At 56.1% G+C, this 22,199-nt stretch overlaps 1 protein-coding gene across 1 annotated transcript in view; it reads left to right on the forward strand.

Moving 5' to 3' along the window:
• LOC147412689 (serine/threonine-protein kinase PAK 3-like) overlaps positions 1–22,199 on the forward strand; it is a 245,863-nt gene that overhangs the window by 33,347 nt on the left and 190,317 nt on the right. Inside the window, exon 12 of the mRNA XM_086481113.1 lies at positions 5,209–5,272. Within this exon, the coding sequence (XP_086337239.1) occupies positions 5,209–5,272 (64 nt within the window). The remainder of the gene's footprint in view (positions 1–5,208; positions 5,273–22,199) is intronic.

Below are 22,199 nucleotides of genomic sequence, written 5' to 3' on the forward strand. Positions count from 1 at the left end.
CCTCCAGGATCAGCGGGCAGAGAGGAGAGAGCGCCCTACCTTGCAGGCCCACCACCCCCTCCCAGACAAGGTCCTGCAGGCTCCAGCACCCGAGCAGAGCCTTGCTGGGCACTGGGTACAGCTCTGGCAGGTGCCAGGAGAGAGAAGGAGCCAGCCACAGTGCTGACAGGGGCCACCCAACACCACCAGAACCCTCTGACTCTCCTCCGCTCCGCTGCAGGGTGACAGCGGTGGTCCTCTCGTCTGCCAAGACAAGCACGCCGACTACTTCTGGCTCGTGGGGGTGACCAGCTGGGGGATAGGCTGCGCGAGAGCCAGGCGGCCCGGAGTCTACACCTCCACGCAGCACTTTTACAACTGGATCCTGGTACAGATGGGACTGCACCCAGCAGTCCGGGCTGCTCCAACGGCGCGGGCATGGAGTCATTTTCTCACCGCCTCCACCCCCGTGCAGAGGCCAAGGCCGATCCCAACACAGTCGGGCACGTTTAGCTCCTGCCCATTCCCACTCCAGAAGCTGGTGGAGTTCTTTACTCGGGTGCAGGAGCTCCTGCAGGTGCTAAGGGGGAAAAAGGCTTGAGCAGCAAGAGGAAGAGGATCCAGTGCAGGCTGCAGAGTAGCACCACCCTTTCCTCCTGGGGCAATGCCTGCTGAGATCCAAAGGCAGCCTCAGTGCCAGTGGCCTGCTCGGTCCTGCCCACGCTCCTCTCAGGGCACACACAACTGCTGCTCTTGACTTAGTTCTTGAAATAAAGTTGACCATTTTCACAGCTAACCATGCTTCAGTCCAGTCTCCTGTGCAAGGCAAGGACTTCCATGCCCAGCACCTGCAGAACGAGGCTGCAGGCAGACAAGTCGGTCACACGGGCAAAGAGCCACTCCAAAAGCTGAAACCGTGCCCGGTCTGAGACGAGGGTGCTCAGAGCCACCGTGGGGTGGAGAAGACTGGCTAGAGGGAGGCTAGCAAGAGGAGAGGAGGAAATGATGTGACACGCAGCCAGCGTTGGGGGTATGCCTTAAGGCACGCAAGCTGAAGATTAGGGCCTGCCGGGAGCCTTCGCTTACTGAAGACACCGTGGGAAACGCCTGAGCATGCCAAGAGCTATTGCTGCCTGTAGCAAAGCGAGTGCGAAGCTGACGGGAGTCAGAGTGCCATGAGGAAGAGCCGGATTTCACAGGTAGTTAAGGGGGATTGGTGTGGGAGGTGGCCACACTTGACAGATAACTGAAGGAAGAGCTGGGGTGGTTTTGGGGAGAGAAGTCTGGCAGGGACAGCAGTACCCAGGAAAAAACTGCATCGGTAATGCCGTGGAAGTCCGAGGTGACCCAGCTAACAGCGCCTGAAACACCAAACCTGTGGACGGCTGTGGCAAACCTGGGAGCAAGGGGGAAAAAATACCCGCGGGGAGGTCCCTTGCTTGGGAGGAGACAGGGGCGGAGAAAGAGGGGAGTCAAGGCATTTGAGGGGCATGTATAGGCATGGAAAAAGGAGGGGAGGGGGGGGATCAAGGAGCCAACCCCACAGAGGCAAACTGCTGGTTGGTGTGCTTGTTTGACTGAGCCCTGCAGGTGATCACTGCAGTGCGTCCTACCTCCTCTTGGAGAGCGATTCCCACTCCTTCGTGTGCGGCCCCACTCTGCACCCAGGGCGCGGGTGGGTCCAGAGGGCTGGCGGCCAGCAAGGGCAGAAGGGAACACAGGCCACGGCGACCCAGCGGTGGGCAAGAGCGAGTGTCTCGGGCCAGCTACTGTTCGGAGCGCTGTGTGTTTGTGCAATTCACTAGGGAAACCAGAAGCTGGACTAGCTCACGAGCAAAGGAGAGAGACCCTTGCAGTCGTGCAGATGGCCTGTGGTTGCAGCCCACCCGCTTTGTTGAGCTGCCCGGTGGTGCCGATCCTGGGGAAGGCTCAAGAAACGGCGGCTGCCTGTACCTGCAGGTGGGCAGTGGAGTGTGCACAGCGGGAGCCAGCGGTGGTTTGTGGGGCTGTTGAACGGGTTTGGGCTTTAAATGTGCCCAGCCCAGTACACCTGGTTCCTTTCTCCTTGCAGGTTGTATTCAGAGCTGTAATGCTATTTTTTTAAAAAAGCAAAAGCAAAAGCAACCAGCAAACAAAAAAAAAGCTGGGCAATTCCACCCTGCAACTGGTTGTCTCCCCCAGGCCCTGGCCACCCTGCCAGGCGACATTCACCACCACCAGCAGGGTGCAGGAGCGGGCCCGGGGCAGGGCTTTCACAGGCCGCCCCTATTTTGAGGCTCCTGGCCATGCAGTTCCTGGGCAGTGCTCAAGCAATGGCAGCAGTGCCCACAGCCGGTATTTTTGATCTTTCTCCCTTTCTCCCAGGCTCTGGCTCCCTGGTTTCCAGCTGTTCTCTTTCTGCCTTAAAGCCTGTTGTGCTGCTTCTCTTCCCCTTCCTCACTCTGGCTCCTTGTCCCCATCTTTTTTAGCCTCCTCCCTGCCTGCCCCGGCCCCTCGTGCTCCCCCTGCTCCCCCACCCCGGCGGCCACCGTTGCTCGGTCCCTCTCTGCCGCCCTGCCCCACACTCCCCCTCCCGCTGGCCCTCAGGCTCTGGGGGATGTTTCCCGCCCTGCTCTTGGCTTGGGGGAGGGGCCATGGGGCCCGCGGGGGCGGAGCAGGGCCGGGGGAAGTGTCCCTGCAGGGGCAGGCAGAAGGAAGAGGCCCCGGGGCATGCTGGGAGCTGTAGTCCTGGGGCAGGGGCTGGTGCCGGGAGGTACAGGCTCTGCTCCAGCCATGGCCCGTCTGAGGTGAGGGCTGGGCTGCCCCTGAGGTGAGCCAGGCCCTTGCACGGGGGAGGGGGTGTCTCCTGCCTGCTGGCTGCCCGGGGGTGGTGGGTGGGAGCTCCAAGCCGGAGCCGGGTCAGTTGGGGCATCCCCGGGGGTGACCTGAGAGCTGGGTAGGGGAAGGAGAAGGGAGACAGACCCCCCAGCACAGGCACTGGACACGCCGACTCTCAGAGCCCCCCTGAGCCCCCCCAGCCCCACTCCCCCCTGCAGCTGCCCCGTCCCCAGCCCCTCCCCTGAGGCCTGTCCCGCAGCCCCAGGCTGCCCCACGGCCTGTCCTGGCAGCAGCGAGCGGGGCCTCGGGCAGGCCCAGGGCTCTGTTAATCCAGGGGCCTTCAGCAGCAGTGCGGGGAAGGAGCGGGGTCTGCAGGAGCTGCTGCAGCAGGAGGGGCTCCGGCCTGGGGCCAGCTGTGACAGTCAGGGTTCTTTCCCTCTGCCAGAGGCCGTGCCAGGGGCTCGGTGGTCTGTTCCTGCCCTGGGGATGTCGTCAGCTGCATCCAGCTCAGGCTGAAGCTGAGGAGATGGGCAAAAGGAAAAGCAGCCGGAGAAGGACACGAAGGGGATCCGGCTGCGAGCTGCCCCCAGCTGCAGACAAGAGACAGCCGGCCTCTCGGCGTGAGGAAGGGTCCCTGTGAGTAGTCCTGAGCAGAGCTGGTCACCAACATGCACCGCGGGGTCTGTGTGCGTAACCAAAGCACGGTATAGCCGTGGGGGCGGGGTGTGTGTGTGTGTGCGCAGTGAGGCTGTGTATGTAGGAAGCCTCATATTGTAAGAGCTGAGAGAGGCAGAGACAGAAGTGTCTCAACAGTAAAATCCTCCCAGCAGCACCAAGAGCGGGAGCGGCAGTGAGTCCTGGGCCCTTGTGTTATAATCAGATCTGAATTTTGAATTTCATTGATAATTAATTGTTTTGAATAAACAACTAATTTCTTATAGTTAATTATTTCCTGATTCAAATAATTTACATTATGGTAAGGAGTAGACAAAACCTCACTTATGCTAAGAGACAGCAGATGCAGGCCTTAGGAAGATGGCCAAAGCTGAAGCTGCTGTGGATTGGGAAACTGTACAGAACACAGAACGAGGAGGGAGGGAGGCAGGTACAAGGGGTGAAATTGTACGTTCTCAGCTAGTTCTCTTATGTGATGAAACCATCGAAACAAAGGCATGTTGCTGTGAAGACTCTCCCGTCCTCCCCATCCTAATTTGAATATCAGAGATTTTGATCAGTAAAATAACCAATGATTAGGTTAGGATAGGACTATTAAGAAAGTTATAGAATAGGGCGGACCAATCATTGTAACTGTCAAAATTAATAGCGGGCATAAGATGCGTGCTTATGTTAAAATCTGTTAAAGATCCTGACTTTGCAGAAAAAGGGTATAAGATGTTGAATTTTTGATGTAACTTTGAAGCCCGTCGGGTGGAGCTGTCCCCGTGCTTCCCATCGCTGCAATAAAGACGTGCCGGCTTATCTGCAAGTGTGTAGATAAATTTGTCGTGATTGCGACCCTCCGTCCACACTTGGGGCCGTGTTACCCCTCTTGTGCTCCGGGTGCCTCCCTGTGCCTGTGCCCTCCCACCTTCCATCACTGGCGTCACTCTTTTGCTTCCCTGTCCCTTTCTTCTGTCTGTTCTCATACCCTGCTCCCTCTTCGTCCCTCTCTGGTTTCCAAGCCCCTCTCTTGTTCTGCTATTCTACCTGCCCCTTTGGTTTTCCTTGCTCTCCCTCTGTCCTGCTCCCTGCCCCTCTTTTTTCCTTCCTCTGTCTCTGTCCTGCAGCGCATGGCTGGTTTTTCGTTCACTGCCTCTTTGTCCCAATCTGCATTCCTCCTTGTTGTTCCCAATCTCTCTGGCTTCTTGCCTGAGATGCTTTTTCTCTCTTGTTTGTAACAGGAGACGCTGTTCTGTAAAAACATGACGGCATTCTTTTGGCAAGCCGCTGAAACATTGAGAAGATCCCCTCCTGGGAACACTCTGCAATATTCTTCCTGTCTGCAAGTGGCACCTGTTCATCAGAATGGATTCCAGAACCCAAGGGGAAGTTAACCTCCAGAAGTCTTAAACCTTCTGGGGAATCGCACAGACTATTTCTTGCTAAGAAGATGAAGGCTCTGTTGTTCCAGCTGTCCTTAGTGTTTCGAGACAACAAGCACTTGCACTGGTACTTGTTCTTTTCTGATCTGCGGCTCCTGTGAATGTTTCTCCAAGTTCTTGGTTTCCTGTCCGGGTGACTCTCCAGAGGACTGTAAAAATCAGTCTTCGTGGAGACTCTCTGTGCTGCGGAGCTGCCTGTATCGTTGTTGTCACCCAGCTGCCTACAAACGGCTCCCAACCCCAGACAGTGGGGCGGCATTTCTGATCTGCTGGAAGGGGGTGTCTCCATTTTTAATGTTGTTTCTTTCAGGGAGCACTGTGAGCGTGGCAGATCCTAAGCAGAAATACACTCGATTTGAACAAGTCGGGCAAGGGTAAGTCCCGTCACAGTTACTGCTACAAAATCACGGGCCAGGTATTTTGCTGGTGTGATATCAAGCGTGAAGTCGGGCAAGCTCCAAACGTGTTCAGACCCTGGGCTTAGATTCTCCTGTCTCTCAGTACTGATCAGAATTGGTGCCTGTGGTCAGAAGGCGTCGTCAAAGAGCACTTGATGCTGGCAACGTCTTGTCTGCAGCGAGGGGCAGGACCTGGAAGATCTACTGTCCCTCAAGTTTGTAGCACGCGTTTGCTTGTTTTCTTAGGGGAAATCATTTTTGTGTGTCTCAAAATAATACGGCCACGCTAAAGAAAGGAGAAAAATCTTTATTGCCTGAAAGAGCAACTTAGAACCTGATAGCTGTCAGGTAAATAACACTTCTCAAGAACATTTCTTGCCACTCTTTTGCTTTAAAAAAGTATTTAGTGATCAGGATTATATCTTTTCTGGCAGAGGTAGTGAAAACCAACCATTCAGTAATACATGCAGTGTCAATGCACTGTCCTTTCCTCAGATGGCTGGCACGTGTGTTCAGGGCTCTCAGAATGACTGCATGGTGTTGCCGGAGTTTTGCAGATAGATCCAAAGAAGAGGTCTAAGAAGGCACAGCTAGACTGGGCGTGTGTTACATTCTCTGGAAAAAAACCACACACACCCCCCGCAATAAAAAAAAAAAAAAAAAAAAGAAAAAGGAAAAAACTAAACCTCAACAGAGCAAAACTGGAGAAAAGGGGAAAAGAATGAAATCTATTATTTTCCAGTCTCTGTAGGCACCCTGCCCTTCAGTTGTGGACTGAAAGAATTTAGTATGAACTCTGGAGATTTGCACCAGCCCTTTTTCTTCCTCTTGGACCTAAGTTTTCACTTGGATAGCCTGCATGGCAGGGGGCTTCTGGGCTGCTGCGCTGTGCGCTGCTGGCTGAAGGAGTGGAGGAACCAAGGTGTTTTAGAAACACTACAGGCAGCAGAGAGCTCCTGTCAGGGCTTTCACTTCCAGGGTCTAAACCACTTCTCGTGTCTCTGCTGCTCTTTTGTTTCTAGGGCGTCTGGAACTGTCTATACAGCACTCGACATCACCACAGGACAAGAGGTGGGTGTCAGCAGCCCCAGCAGATTTGGCAGGGGTTCAGCGCTTTCCCCCCTGGTGCAAACAGCGGATGGGCTTTCGGATCGCCAGGAGATCTTTACTGCAAAGACTTCCACATGGCTGGGGGCTTGTGGCTGGGGGTGGGGGCAGTGTCCAAACACTGGGCTCCCCCCTGGGCTGCACAATCACTGACGGACACCCACCCCTCATCCTGCCCAGCCGCACGCCCGACGTGCAGCCCCCCAGTGATGTCTCCCCACCCACGCACCATTCCGTGCCCCCCCAGCCGTATGCCCCCCAAGACCCCAACTACGCACCCCTCCATTCCCATTTACCCCCTCAGCCGTGCCCCCCCCATGCCCCTCACCCACTTTGGGCCGAGCTCTCCTGTGCTCCCCAGCCATGTCCCCCCACCCAGCCATGCCCCCCCCCATTTTGGGCGATGCCCCCTGAGCCCCTCCAGCCATGCCCCCCCCCCATTTTGGGCGATGCCCCCTGAGCCCCTCCAGCCATGCCCCTGCACCCCTGCTGGCCCCTCCCCCCGTGCTTTGCCCGCACCCCCGGGCTCCGCTCCCCTGCCCGCGCGCCCCCGACCCGGCCGTGGCCCCGCCCCCCGCCCCTCCCCATTGGCTCCCGCCGCGCCGCTCCCCTGGTAGTTTTCGAACATAAATAGGGGCGGCCGCGGGCGCGCGCCCCCCCCCTCGCGCACCGGACGGCGGAGCATCGGCGCGGCCCCGCTCCGCTCCGCCGGGGCCGGGAACGGTCGCTCCAACGGGTGTCATTAACGCCTCCCTTCCTTTCCTGCACTCGCCATGGCGGCGCAGGGCGGCCCCGGTGGCCGTGGGCTAGCCGGAGTGGCCAGGAGGCGAGCGGGCATGTCGCCGGTCACCCCGCTGACGCTGGATATGGACAAGCTGGTGGGACTGGGAAGGTGAGTGGAGACAGGGCGGGGGGGGGGCTGCCCCGCACCGCACCCCCCTCCCCCCCACGCGTGAATGCTGCCGGCTCAGGGCAGTGCTGAGCGCGGAGGGGGGGGACACCACCCACCGCCCCACCCGAGGGGGGCACCCCGAGGGGTACCGGTGGGTCCCCACGGGCTGATCGCCGCCCCCGCCCTGCCCGCAGCCACTGGGACACCCCGAAGCGGCGGGTGGCGGGGCTGTCCTTGCAGAGGCGCCGGGCCAGCCCGTGCCGGGGGTCGGCAGCCTTGGGCTCCCCCCGCAGCTCCGTCTCCTCCGAGTCCTCGGACGCGGGTGAGCGATGGGTGCTGTTGCCACACCCGCCCCTGCCCCGACCCCCCTCCTCCCCGGGGCTGGGGGTGTGCAGGGTGTCGGGGGGGGGGGGGGGTGGGCGTTGGGCAGGGGGTCACTGCATGCAGGGAGGGGGCTGGGAAGGCAGGGGAGGGGTTTGAGGGTGGGGAAGGGTCTTTCTGGGGGTGCACGTGGGAGCCGGGTCCCCCACTCTGTCTCAGCTCCTGGCCATGCTCTGAGTCAAACTGGGATTTTAAACTGGGATTTCCTCCCCAGCGCTTCCTTCCCTGTGCTGGATGATGGGTGGGAGCCCCCCCACCCGCCCAGCCCTGCACCCCGGTAGAATAGCAGAACAAGAGAGGGGCTTGGAAACCAGAGAGGGACGAAGAGGGAGCAGGGTATGAGAACAGACAGAAGAAGAAAGGTACAGGGAAGCAAAAGAGTGACGCCAGTGATGGAAGGTGGGAGGGCACAGGCACAGGGAGGCACCCGGAGCACAAGAGGGGTGACACGGCCCCAAGTGTGGACGGAGGGTAGCAATCACGACAAATTTATCTACACACTTGCAGATAAGCCGGCACGTCTTTATTGCAGCGCTGGGAAGCACAGGGACAGCTCCACCTGACGGGCTTCAAAGTTACATCAAAAATTCAACATCTTACACCCTTTTTCTGCAAAGTCAGGATCTTTAACAGATTTTAACATAAGCATGCATCTTATGCCCGCTATTAATTTTGACAGTTACAATGATTGGTCCGCCCTATTCTATAACTTTCTTAATAGTCCTATCCTAACCTAATCATTGGTTATTTTACTGATCAAAATCTCTGATATTCAAATTAGGATGGGGAGGACGGGAGAGTCTTCACAGCAACATTCCTTTGTTTCGATGGTTTCATCACATAAGAGAACTAGCTGAGAATGTACAATTTCACCCCTTGTACCTGCCTCCCTCCCTCCTCGTTCTGTGTTCTGTACAATTTCCCAATCCACAGCAGCTTCAGCTTTGGCCATCTTCCTAAGGCCTGCATCTGCTGTCTCTTAGCATAAGTGAGGTTTTGTCTACTCCTTACCATAATGTAAATTAATTGAATCAGGAAAGAATTAACTATAAGAAATTAGTTGTTTATTCAAAACAATTAATTATCAATGAAATTCAAAATTCAGATCTGATTATAACACAAGGGCCCAGGACTCACTGCCGCTCCCGCTCTTGGTGCTGCTGGGAGGATTTTACTATTGAGACACTTCTGTCTCTGCCTCTCTCAGCTCTTACAATATGAGGCTTCCTACATACACAGCCTCACTGCGCACACACACACACACCCCACCCCCACAGCTATACCGTGCTTTGGTTACACACACAGACCCCGCGGTGCATATTGGTGACCAGCTCTGCTGAGGACTACTCACAGGGACCCTTCCTCACGCCGAGAGGCCGGCTGTCTCTTGTCTGCAGCTGGGGGCAGCTCGCAGCCGGATCCCCTTCGTGTCCTTCTCCGGCTGCTTTTCCTTTTGCCCATCTCCTCAGCTTCAGCCTGAGCTGGATGCAGCTGACGACATCCCCAGGGCAGGAACAGACAACCGAGCCCTGGCACAGCCTCTGGCAGAGGGAAAGAACCCTGACTGTCACAGCCGGCCCCAGGCCGGAGCCCCTCCTGCTGCAGCCGCTCCTGCAGACCCCGCTCCTTCCCCGCACTGCTGCTGAAGGCCCCTGGGTTAACAGAGCCCTGGGCCTGCCCGAGGTCCCGCTCGCCGCTGCCAGGACAGGCCGTGGGGCAGCCTGGGGCTGCGGGACAGGCCTCAGGGGAGGGGCTGGGGACGGGGCAGCTGCAGGGGGGGAGCGGGGCTGGGGGGAATCAGGGGGGCTCTGAGAGTCGGCGTGTCCAGTGCCTGTGCTGGGGGGTCTGTCTCCCTTCTCCTTCCCCTCCCCAGCTCCCAGGTCACCCCCGGGGATGCCCCAACTGACCCGGCTCTGGCTTGGAGCTCCCACCCACCACCCCCAGGCAGCCAGCAGGCAGGAGACACCCCCTCCCCCGTGCAAGGGCCTCGCTCACCTCAGGGGCAGCCCCAGCCCTCACCTCAGACGGGCCATGGCTTGAGCAGAGCCTGTACCTCCCGGCACCAGCATGGCCGCCCGGCAGCCCCTGCCCCAGGACTACAGCTCCCAGCATGCCCCGGGGCCTCTTCCTGCTGCCTGCCCCTGCAGGGACACTTCCCCCGGCCCTGCTCCGCCCCCGCGGGCCCCATGGCCCCTCCCCCAAGCCAAGAGCAGGGCGGGAAACATCCCCCAGAGCCTGAGGGCCAGCGGCAGGGGGAGTGTGGGGCAGGGCGGCAGAGAGGGACCGAGCAACGGTGGCCGCCGGGGTGGGGGAGCAGGGGGAGCACGAGGGGCCGGGGCAGGCAGGGAGGAGGCTAAAAAAGATGGGGACAAGGAGCCAGAGTGAGGAAGGGGAAGAGAAGCAGCACAACAGGCTTTAAGGCAGAAAGAGAACAGCTGGAAACCAGGGAGCCAGAGCCTGGGAGAAAGGGAGAAAGATCAAAAATACCGGCTGTGGGCACTGCTGCCATTGCTTGAGCACTGCCCAGGAACTGCACGGCCAGGAGCCTCAAAATAGGGGCGGCCTGTGAAAGCCCTGCCCCGGGCCCGCTCCTGCACCCTGCTGGTGGTGGTGAATGTCGCCTGGCAGGGTGGCCAGGGCCTGGGGGAGACAACCAGTTGCAGGGTGGAATTGCCCAGCTTTTTTTTTGTTTGCTGGTTGCTTTTGCTTTTTTTAAAAAATAGCATTACAGCTCTGAATACAACCTGCAAGGAGAAAGGAACCAGGTGTACCGGGCTGGGCACATTGAAAGCCCAAACCCGTTCAACAGCCGCACAAACCACCGCTGGCTCCCGCTGTGCACACTCCACTGCCCACCTGCAGGTACAGGCAGCCGCCGTTTCTTGAGCCTTCCCCAGGATCGGCACCACCGGGCAGCTCAACAAAGCGGGTGGGCTGCAACCACAGGCCATCTGCACGACTGCAAGGGTCTCTCTCCTTTGCTCGTGAGCTAGTCCAGCTTCTGGTTTCCCTAGTGAATTGCACAAACACACAGCGCTCCGAACAGTAGCTGGCCCGAGACACTCGCTCTTGCCCACCGCTGGGTCGCCGTGGCCTGTGTTCCCTTCTGCCCTTGCTGGCCGCCAGCCCTCTGGACCCACCCGCGCCCTGGGTGCAGAGTGGGGCCGCACACGAAGGAGTGGGAATCGCTCTCCAAGAGGAGGTAGGACGCACTGCGGTGATCACCTGCAGGGCTCAGTCAAACAAGCACACCAACCAGCAGTTTGCCTCTGTGGGGTTGGCTCCTTGATCCCCCCTCCCCTCCTTTTTCCATGCCTATACATGCCCCTCAAATGCCTTGACTCCCCTCTTTCTCCGCCCCTGTCTCCTCCCAAGCAAGGGACCTCCCCGCGGGTATTTTTTCCCCCTTGCTCCCAGGTTTGCCACAGCCGTCCACAGGTTTGGTGTTTCAGGCGCTGTTAGCTGGGTCACCTCGGACTTCCACGGCATTACCGATGCAGTTTTTTCCTGGGTACTGCTGTCCCTGCCAGACTGCTCTCCCCAAAACCACCCCAGCTCTTCCTTCAGTTATCTGTCAAGTGTGGCCACCTCCCACACCAATCCCCCTTAACTACCTGTGAAATCCGGCTCTTCCTCATGGCACTCTGACTCCCGTCAGCTTCGCACTCGCTTTGCTACAGGCAGCAATAGCTCTTGGCATGCTCAGGCGTTTCCCACGGTGTCTTCAGTAAACGAAGGCTCCCGGCAGGCCCTAATCTTCAGCTTGCGTGCCTTAAGGCATACCCCCAACGCTGGCTGCGTGTCACATCATTTCCTCCTCTCCTCTTGCTAGCCTCCCTCTAGCCAGTCTTCTCCACCCCACGGTGGCTCTGAGCACCCTCGTCTCAGACCGGGCACGGTTTCAGCTTTTGGAGTGGCTCTTTGCCCGTGTGACCGACTTGTCTGCCTGCAGCCTCGTTCTGCAGGTGCTGGGCATGGAAGTCCTTGCCTTGCACAGGAGACTGGACTGAAGCATGGTTAGCTGTGAAAATGGTCAACTTTATTTCAAGAACTAAGTCAAGAGCAGCAGTTGTGTGTGCCCTGAGAGGAGCGTGGGCAGGACCGAGCAGGCCACTGGCACTGAGGCTGCCTTTGGATCTCAGCAGGCATTGCCCCAGGAGGAAAGGGTGGTGCTACTCTGCAGCCTGCACTGGATCCTCTTCCTCTTGCTGCTCAAGCCTTTTTCCCCCTTAGCACCTGCAGGAGCTCCTGCACCCGAGTAAAGAACTCCACCAGCTTCTGGAGTGGGAATGGGCAGGAGCTAAACGTGCCCGACTGTGTTGGGATCGGCCTTGGCCTCTGCACGGGGGTGGAGGCGGTGAGAAAATGACTCCATGCCCGCGCCGTTGGAGCAGCCCGGACTGCTGGGTGCAGTCCCATCTGTACCAGGATCCAGTTGTAAAAGTGCTGCGTGGAGGTGTAGACTCCGGGCCGCCTGGCTCTCGCGCAGCCTATCCCCCAGCTGGTCACCCCCACGAGCCAGAAGTAGTCGGCGTGCTTGTCTTGGCAGACGAGAGGACCACCGCTGTCACCCTGCAGCGGAGCGGAGGAGAGTCAGAGGGTTCTGGTGGTGTTGGGTGGCCCCTGTCAGCACTGTGGCTGGCTCCTTCTCTCTCCTGGCACCTGCCAGAGCTGTACCCAGTGCCCAGCAAGGCTCTGCTCGGGTGCTGGAGCCTGCAGGACCTTGTCTGGGAGGGGGTGGTGGGCCTGCAAGGTAGGGCGCTCTCTCCTCTCTGCCCGCTGATCCTGGAGGTGTGGAAGGGGGACGTTCCAGGACTGGGATGCAGACCTCTGGGCTGGGGCAAGAGCACTGGGTGGCCTTTCTGGGCAGAGTGCCGGGGCTGTGGGACAAGAGGGGTGCTGGGCAAGGGCCTGCAGACGGGGAAGGGGAGGCAAGCCCCGACAGCGGTGGGGACCCAGCGGCAGGAGGGCAACTCGGCAGGCGCAACACGCGCCGGGGGACGTTTGGGCGCTGGCGACAGGGCTGCCTGTGCTGCTGGGGGCTGGCGCGGAGCACGCTCCTACCTGGCAGGTGTCGATGCCGCCCTGCGGATAGCCGGCACACACGTTGTGGGGGTGGACGGCCCCTCTGTACCAGCGGCTGCTGTTGCAGACCTTGACATCAATGAGGTGGACCTGGGCCTCCTGCAGGACAGCAGTCGATCCTCCAGCTGTGAGCACAGGAAGGAGTTAGCAGCCAGCAGCCCTTCTGTTCCCACTTCTCCTCCCCTGTGTGGGCGAAGCCCTTCCCTAGGGCTCGCCTTTGCCCCTGCAGAGGCCTTGTGCCGGGCTTGCCCTTCCATCTCGCTTTGGCTAATGGCTCGGGCCCATCTCTCCGTGGCCGTACGTCCCCGCAGCCCAACTCTGGTTTTCGCCGCCACCGCTGCCCAGAAGCCCAGCCCGCCTCCCCAGCGTGCCGAGCTTACCCTCGGCACAGGAATACTCTTTGGGAACTCACATCTTGCCATGGTGGCACCCCAACCGCTGACGTAGCAGCTCGTCAGCTCTGACACTCTCAGCGAGGCGTCGGGCACGCAGGCCAGCTGTACGTAGTAGCCGCACTGGACAGGCTGGTCCAGTTCCAGCAAGGCGATGTCGTTCCTCTCCGTGACGTTATCGTAGTGTTCATGAAGTATCAGCCGATAAATACCGCGCACTTGGGTCTCAGGGCCCGGCTGAGCCAAGTGGGTGGCCCCGATCACCACACGCCACATGGTGAGGTAACTGGAAGGCAGATGCAGAGAGGCCTCAGAGGGAGCGGAGCCACGTGCTGCAGCAGCCCCGTGGTTCCCTGCCTTCTGCTTCCCAAGGCAGGGAGGAAAGCAGCGCTGCGGAGGGTGCCACTGCCCTAGCATGCCTTGGGCACCAGGAACGTGGAGCTGGAGGCTGCTAGGAAGCGGTGGCACGAGCCCAGCCTTCTGCGGAGCAGTCTCTCAGCTGGGCTCGCCAGTGCCCTGGCACCGGGCATACTGCAAGGCAGCGGGATGGCAGGAGCTCGTGGGGCTGCGGACGGGGCGCCTGCTGGTGCTGTGGGGATAGCCCCCTTCCCTGCTCCTCCTTACCTGGCCGCGTTGAAGCAGTGGGCTGCTGTGAGGACCCACTGCGGGCTGATGAGGGACCCTCCACACACGTGGCCCCAGGGGCTCTGGATGCTGACGATCCAGGGCCAGGCCCCTGGCTGGGCACCCGTGCCACCCACGACGCGCGACATGCCGTAGCTAGCCGCCATGGGCCGGAGCCCGCAGGTCCTGGTGTAAGAAGAAACTCATGAGTGTGCTGCTGGACGGCTGTGCTGCTGTTGAGGCTGAAGGTCAGCCGTCTTCCCTCCCCCCGAGGGGCTGCACGGACGGCAGGGCCAGGGAACCCCGTGGCTGTGCCTCCAGCCCTCTGTCCGCTGTAGCCCCGTAGACGGGTTGTGCCAGCAGCCTGGGTGCTGGCAAGGAGCTGAGGCTCCCACAGGGAGTTTGGGAAGCTGTGGAGTGGCCACAGGGGCCGCGCGGGCTCCCTCCAGTGAAGCCCATCAAGGGCTGCCCGAGCTCCCTCCCAGAGCCTCGGCCCACTTACCCACAGCTGTCCCACATGCTGTGCGCAGGCCGGCACACGGCCAGCAGGACGAGGAGGGCGAGCACTTTCATCGCTGCCAGCGGCACGCGTCAGCTGCAAGAACGAGGTCTTGTTGCCTCCAGCGCAGCCGCCGACGTACTGCCCGCAGCAGTCTCGCTGCCTCTGATGGCCTTGGCCCTGGGGCTGATGTCACAGAGCCGCCGTTTCTGGGCGTGGGGCACGGTGGCCTCTCAAGGGGGGGTGGAGGTGGGGGTGTCAGCAATACGGGGGGTTTCCAAGCAGGAGGGGAGGCGGAAGCTGGGATCGGACAGCCCTGACAAACCCCTGCTGAACACTCTGCCTGTGGGATGAGGGCGTGCAGGCCCCGTGGCTGGCAGCGGCAGAGGCTGGGCTTTCTTTAAAAATGGATGCTGCCCAAAGGAAAAAAAAAAAGAAATGAACCATTACTTTCCAAACTCAGTTACTGATGGGCTCAAGCAGTGTTCTGCTGGTTACCAGCAATATGCAGAAATGGGACTTAGGGGACCACCTGCACCTGCGTCTGCAATTCCAGTCCCTTGCTATCCCAGGCCAACATGGCCCGTCATTCGATTAATCCATTTATCAAGGTGTCTTCAGCTTGCTGGCAATTTTGCCCTGCCAGTGCTCTGGGAATGCTACTTGCTGTCCCAGGGCCTTGTTCCTCTCAGGAACCTCAAAATGCTCACTTAGGTTCCTGTTTGCTACAGACACGGGCTCTTTTAGTGCTCAGAAAAGATGAGGGGCACAAGCCACACCTCAAGGAACTCCAGTTCCTCTAGGACATGTTTATCCCAGCAATATTTAGGCCCACGTGTTCTTCTGAAGGCCACTGAGGTTGAGAGAAGAGCAGGGAGACAAGAGACAGAGCGCTGATGCACTCAGATCTGGGTTGCAGGGACAGCAGTGTCCACCACCCCATGTCCTGCCCCTCCTGCACTGGCTGGCACCTTCACAGCAGAGACAGCCAAGGGGCACACGGTGCCACCCCCTATCTGCCACAAAACCTAGCACCAAACCTGCAGCAGTTTTCATCTACTCGACTATGCCAGGCAACAGAAGGAGCTGTGACAAGTCCTGCTCAGCCATCCCCGTTTTGCTGGCAGAAACCTCCACAAGTGGGGCAGGAGGGACAAGCCGGGGCCCCTCTGATGCTCACAGGGAGCACCCGCAGCCCCTTCCTTCCCACTGCCAAACCTCTGTCCGCTTGGCTGGGACTGACTTCACCGCGTTCCTCCCTGCTCATCTCTCGGCATACACCAGTCCCCAACCCCATTTCAGGCCTCTGCACCTGCTATCGTTCCACTGCAGTTATTTTGCCACCCTGTAAACCTGAACTTCCTACCAAAACACAAAAGAGGGCCACGAAAATGACCAGAGGGATGGAACACCTCCCCTGTGAGCACAAGCTGAGCGAGTTGGGGTTGTTCAGCCTGGAGAGGAGAAGGCTCCGGGAAGACATTCTAGCACCCTTCCAGTGCTTAAAGGGGGCCTAGAAGAAAGATGGGGACAGACTTTTTAGCAGGGCCTGTTGCAATAGGACAAGGGGTAACGGTTTTAAACTAAAGAGGCCAGATTAGGACTAGATATAAGGAAGAAATTTTTTACGCTGAGGGTGGTGAAACACAGGCACAGGCTGCCCAGAGAGGTGGCAGAAGCCCCATCCCTGGAGACATCCAAGGTCAGGCTGGATGCATCTCTGAGCAACCTGATGCAGCTAAAGATGTCCCTGCTCACTGCAGGGGGGCTGGACTGGATGGCCTCTAATGGTCCCTTCCAGCCCAAACCACTGTAGGATTCCACTGATTTTTCAGCTGAAAAGCACCGAGAGTGGAGACTAACACGAGGGGGCTCCATCTGATGCTTTCGAGTTCAGCTGATGAGAAAACCATGACACAGCGCAGCTCTTTCACCTGCAGCCGCTTCGCGTTTTACCTGCAGAAGGTCCTGGGCAGACCCTCGCCTGCCCACGTCCACCTCCAGGCAGCAGCTCCAAAAGGCCCGAAACTCAGCGGACAGTTGCTCGGGGTTCTGCAGCTCTGGTGTCCCGTTGGTCGCTATCAGATCCATCGTCTAGAGTGACAAGAAACACAAGACTCCACCTGTTTCATTCTTACCCAGAACTGCTCACAGAGAGCCCATTTTTTAAGGTCCAGCCTCCAGTGCCAGTTTCCTCCCTGGCAGAGGGTTAGAGATGATTTTTCTCTACCTACAAAAAACCTCTGATGCAGCCACAGCTACTCCAACATCAACGTGATCTTGCCTCGACAGCTGATTGCAGTGGCTGACCTAGTTAGGAGGAACTCCATCAGCAAAAGCACATTTGGCTTCTCTGTGCATCGACACCAGCTTTCCTGGCTATTTTAAAGAGTGAACTTGGTCCAGCTGTATTATTTCAAAGGATTCGGACATAAAATGCATCCCTGCAGTGCTCACTGCTCCCTAAAGTACAGCTTCCTTAAAACAAAGGTAGTCCAGATTTTCCCTCTGTTCTAGATAAAAATGGTAACTAGAGGATAAAAAAGTAGATCCATCAGATTATTCCTAGGCTAAACAGAAACATTTGGAACCTCATTTTCAACACAGACACGTTAGCTGCGTGCACAAATACACTATGAAGAAAACACATAACTGGGCAGACAGGAGCCACCCGCAACTCTGTCTTTCAGCAGTCTCCAAATTCCAGATCAGCAAGTCTTCCTGACAGACCTCAGGCCAAGGAATTAGAACGTAATTTTGCAAAACATTGGGCGAGCATTATCCGGGACAGTTCACTTGGAACCAAGGTCTAACACGCTGCGAAGCTGGACAGATGAGTTCATTCTGCTTTTGTAAGACGTTCTTCAGAACGGCAAGACAAATGTTTTGAACTGTTTGAACCTAAACTTACAGAATATGTCCCAAATATACAGCAATAATAATAGAAATAGGCCTAGGAGTCTTCCATACAAATGTCCGCCATGACAAGAACAGCTCTGCGCTACTGGCGTTTAAAGAGACGGTGGCCAAAGGGACTTTGCTCTTATCCTCTTAAAGGTAGAGGAAAATTTCCAGGCCTAAAAAGGCAAATGAACTATCCTAGAGGAAAAACAATAAAAGGAAGTTTCTCTACTTTTCCCACAACAGAAGTGTCACAAAATCAGTCCTGTCCCGTCCCTCTGCAGCTGCCCTCAGGCACCGGGCACAGCGGTGAGCCGGAGGGCCTGTCCTCACTGCGGTTAAATGGTGCTGCCCCAGGGACGTCCGTTCTCCTGCGGTAAAGGAACACAGCACCCATGCCAGCCTTGGGAATTTTATTCCGGCTACATTCGCCTGGCTGTGAAACAGGAATGCCTAGGGTTTGGTTTGTTGGGTATTTTTAAAACTGAAACTGGGGAGGTCCAACCAGCGTTTCAAAGGACGTTTATCGCACCAATATTTGTCCCTCAGGCCCCAGGCGTATGCCTGGTGGAAGGAAATCCCAGTGAGAGAAAACAAACACTGTCACAGAAATATCCAGGCCACTCTTGGCTGGAAAATGGTTCATTCCTGTGAGTTCTGCATCGGCTGGAAAGAACGTGAGCAACAGGGGATGCATTTGCTCTACACGTGGAAAACAACAATCATATCTACATTCAGACTGGTGTTAACTCTTTGATCAATGATCCTTTAATGCCCTTAGAGTACATTTAGATATTTCAACTCCTGTCAGGAACGGAAGCTGCTGCGTGCCTTGCACTGTTAAAACAAGCATTCACGAAAATGTGAAAGAACATCCTTTGGTTACCAGGCTTCGCAGAACTCCCTGGATGGGGTCTAAATGTGACTATTAAACCCAACAGCTACTGTGTGCCATCAGCTAAAAACCTGACCTGTAAAGACGGGTCTTGCTTATCAGCTCTCCTGTTTGGATGCAGCTGAGAGCTCTCGCTGCACTCTGTGATTCCACACACAAGAGCAGAAGGATCCTGTCCCTGTTGGGGCTGATTCACTTTCATAAAACCAGCTGGGAACTGGGGAACTTCAGGCGGTCCATCACAAGCTGTTCACTGTTCCCAGCTCAGGGGCAACAGCCCCTGCCCAAGAGCCCAGGAAGTGAACACAGGTGGGACCAACTCCAGGTGCCTGATTTTAACCTCCTGCAGTTTTACTCAGGCACCTGAAGACACCGTGAAGCTCTGAGTGCTCAAGCTGATCTCAACTCCTGCAGCAGACGAGGCATGTAGGGAGAAAAAGAGCATCTCAAATAATCTGGGCAAGGGCAGGAATGGCTGAATGTGAATTTGATCAGAGAGAAAAAATCCAGTTCCCTGCCTCACAGTTGACCCGAGGCTTCTCCAGGAGCCCTAAGCAACCTTTGAGGTTAAGGAAGCTGGGAATTTTCAGCCCGCAAACCAGGGACACAGGCCTAGTGCCACCCTGCCAGCTGCGGTGCACTCAGCTGACTCAGCATCAGGCTGAACCCAAACCTGTGAATCTCTTGCTTTGAATGAAGGAAATCCAGGGCTTGCAGGCACTGATAGGTAAAAAGGAAACATGAGGGTAAAAATTAATGACCAGATTTCATCACTCAAGAATGAAACGCCTCTAAAACATTGAATTTCCAGATGAATTGCGAGCAATGCCTGAATATTGCACTGTCAAGAGGAATAGCTTGCTGCTTCAACACTATTAAAGTAACAACTTTCCAAAGGAAGGCATATCAGGTTTGGGAAGAGAAATGTCCATTACTGTCACAGACTAGCCCCTGAAAGCACAGGCAGGATGGCTGCTGCCGCAATCAGTGTGCTATGTCCATCCATATGACAAAGTATCCTTTGCCAGAAATGAGAAAGTCCCTTCCTTTCGTGTGAAGTAGATCACTGTTGGGTGGGAGGTTGCAGGACAAAGACTTTATTGTCAGGCTCTACAGCAGATTTGGAAATAGCACCTTAGTCATTTTTCAGGAGCAAACACCATTTTGGGTGGAATGCTATCCTTTTAAGCTGAGACTCTGACAAATGAGTCTCTCCTTTGCCTTGCTGTTCTTTTAAAATTCTGCCACCAGCATGTTTGCTTTTACAGGCAAGGAATGCAGTACAGACATGCTCCAGGCACGTGTTTAAAGAGGAAAAGTTGAGAAGAGTCAAACTTAAAAAAAAAAAGTAAAAAAATGTAATGCAATAACGGTGTTTAAGAGTGTAATCACAGAGTACAGAAAGTGCAGTGACACTGTCAGGCAGTTCACTTAAGGTGTCCTTTCTTCTCCATATCATAAAGCAAGGCAGAAACAAAGCTCTCAAGATGAAATCCCTCCTGTTCTTGCCACCTGTTCACCAGTACCATCCCGTCCAAGGGAGAGGAAGCACACGCGGGATCCCTCACCTCCCTACAGACAGCTGCCAGCTGCCCTTCCTCCATACAAAACTGGGTAACATCTTCGGTTAAAGCGCCTCCGGCCATGTATTCCATCACCACCCGGAGCTCATCACCGACCAGGTAGCTGAAAGAAGAAAACAAGGGCACTGAGATGAACAGGCACAGCTAAATTACCTCATGGAAAAGACAGCTGGTGATAGGGGGCCACATAGAAAATATATTGTATAACCCAAGATATATCGAAAATATTAATAGGGAGCTACATAGGAAAACAAAGCTAAACCTATTAAAACTTGCATCCCAGAACTAACACGCATGCAAGTAAGCAATTAGTCACTAACTCCTGCAAACTGCTCAAGAAAGATGCTGATAAGGGAAACAGAAAAGACAGAAACAAGGACGTAATTCATGGCTCAAAGGCGTCAAAGGCAGGAGGAGATAAGAGCTAAGGAGGGCTCGCTAACATCCATCTCTAACCAAGAACAAAAAGGAGACAGCCAGATGTGCACACAGGGACAGACCAGGCTGAAACCAGTCTGCGACTGCAAGCTCAGCCAAATTAGAGCTTCCAGGGGAGAGGGGAGGAGTACAGAGCGAGGAAGAACTACGGCCTTCATCCCTGAAGACCCCTGCCCAGGACCACCAGGAGGAACTGCGCAAGCGCCCTGAGGAGGAGCCCGAGGCGGAGATTATGGAAATGACAAGTGACAGGAAGGAATGGCCTTTTTGGGGACAGGTCATGAATATGTCTAGGCGTTTCGAAATAGGTGATGTTTTAACTGGATAAATACTGGAGAAGCGGCCACGGTGGGGATGCACGTTTGTGGTGGAGCGATCCCCCGTGCATCTGCGCGCAATAAACACACCTACTGTGTAACCTTTCGGGTTGTAAAGTCTTTTCCCTACGTCAGTTTTGGCGAGCCAGCCAGAAGGCTCTCTGCTCGGCTGTGGGATCGCCTGGGGAGCGGACGCCCCCGGGCGCACCCCAAGCACTTTCCTCGGAGGAGCCTCCGCTGCCAGCCGCTCACCGCGGGAGCAGACAACAACCTCCTGAAGCCGCGGATCAAACGGTATGTTTTGTGAGAGGGGCCTGTAAGTCGTACGCGTGGCCGGGGCAGCTCGTAAATCGAGCAGAGACATCTGGCGTGCAGCATAGTCCCCGTATGGGAGGAGGGTACCCTGCATGGTAACAGGGGGATTTGCTGACTGATAGGGCGGCCGCTAGCGATCTTGGCAGTAGATCGAGCAAATCCGAGGTTGCCACTGCATCCCAACATCAGGAGCCAGGACGGACCTGCTAATGACTGGTATATAAGAAGCAGGAGAAGGGTAAGCGGGCCTCTCACGATCATGTCATCTTTCCAATATTTGCAGCTGCTTAGAAGGGTGTTCACTGGGAAGGCTAAATAACTAAACTTAAACCCCACAATCTTGCCAGGGGATGTTGGTTATGACTCTTGTCCAGGGAAGTCGGTTTGCCTGTGCCCTGGATGAGTAGGTGGACTCCATCACCTGGCAACAAAAGGGGAGGTAATTGTATGATTTGCCTGGGGATCAACATGAGTCGTTTGTGAATGGCTTTATATGTTAGTTGAAGCTTCCTGCAATTACAATTCCTGTCGTTACTATCAAAACTGTCCGGACATTCTGAGTGTATGAGTGAGTGAGACGTACGAAGTGAGTGAGGAGCTCTATCCGCGGTTCCGAGCTGGGGCGACTGAGGCGGCCGGAGAAGAGCGAAGCGAGTGTAATAACTTGAAGTATGAATAAGGAGTGCCGTGCCCATCCTTGATACGTCTGTGTAACACGTGGATATTGATAAGTAGTAATGTTGGTCCGTGGAAAGTAGAGTTGTGCGGAGAAGGAAGGAAAAGATAAGCGAAGGGTTCGGGTTTGAAAAACAAAAGATGGGGGGAGGAAAGAGTAAACCTCATGAAAAATCCCCTTTAGGATGTGTTCTGACACATTGGAAAGACAGAGCAGGACAAGGGGGCACAGAAAAGAAGAAAGAGTTAATTAAGTATTGCAATCAATGGTGGCCGCTTTATAAGCTGGAAGATGGGGCAAAATGGCCTAAGGAAGGCGGCACGTTAGACTATAACACGCTCTTGCAGTTAATGTTGTTTCTGAGGAGAGAAGGGAAATGGGATGAAGTAACATACGCTGATATGTTCTTTGTTCTCCGGGACAATCCTGAGTGGCAAAGGGACTGCAGATTAGTACCCCCCCGAGAACCCATTGTCCTTGCATTAGAAAAAGAAAACAAAAACAACAACAAAAATAAATTAAAAGGTGCTGTTCGGCTTGTAGCATTGGCCAAAGGTGTACAGAGAGAAGTCAAACTAACCGTGGATCAGAACAAGATCTAAGTGACCTATTTAGGCCCCCTCAGCAGCCACAAGGGCGAGATGAGAACTTAGAAAGGGTCCGTACCCCTCCACATCCTCCCTCCTCCCCACCAGATAGCCCGATATCTTCCCGAACCCGGGGAAGGCAGATAACAGAAACAGTTCTCCAGGCTCCTCTCCAGGACGCAGTTGGACCGGATGGAGAAACAGGAAAAGT

The sequence above is a fragment of the Leptosomus discolor genome, unplaced genomic scaffold, assembly GCF_034619465.1.
Source record: "Leptosomus discolor isolate bLepDis1 unplaced genomic scaffold, bLepDis1.hap2 HAP2_SCAFFOLD_86, whole genome shotgun sequence".
Taxonomy (NCBI): Eukaryota; Metazoa; Chordata; class Aves; order Leptosomiformes; family Leptosomidae; genus Leptosomus; species Leptosomus discolor.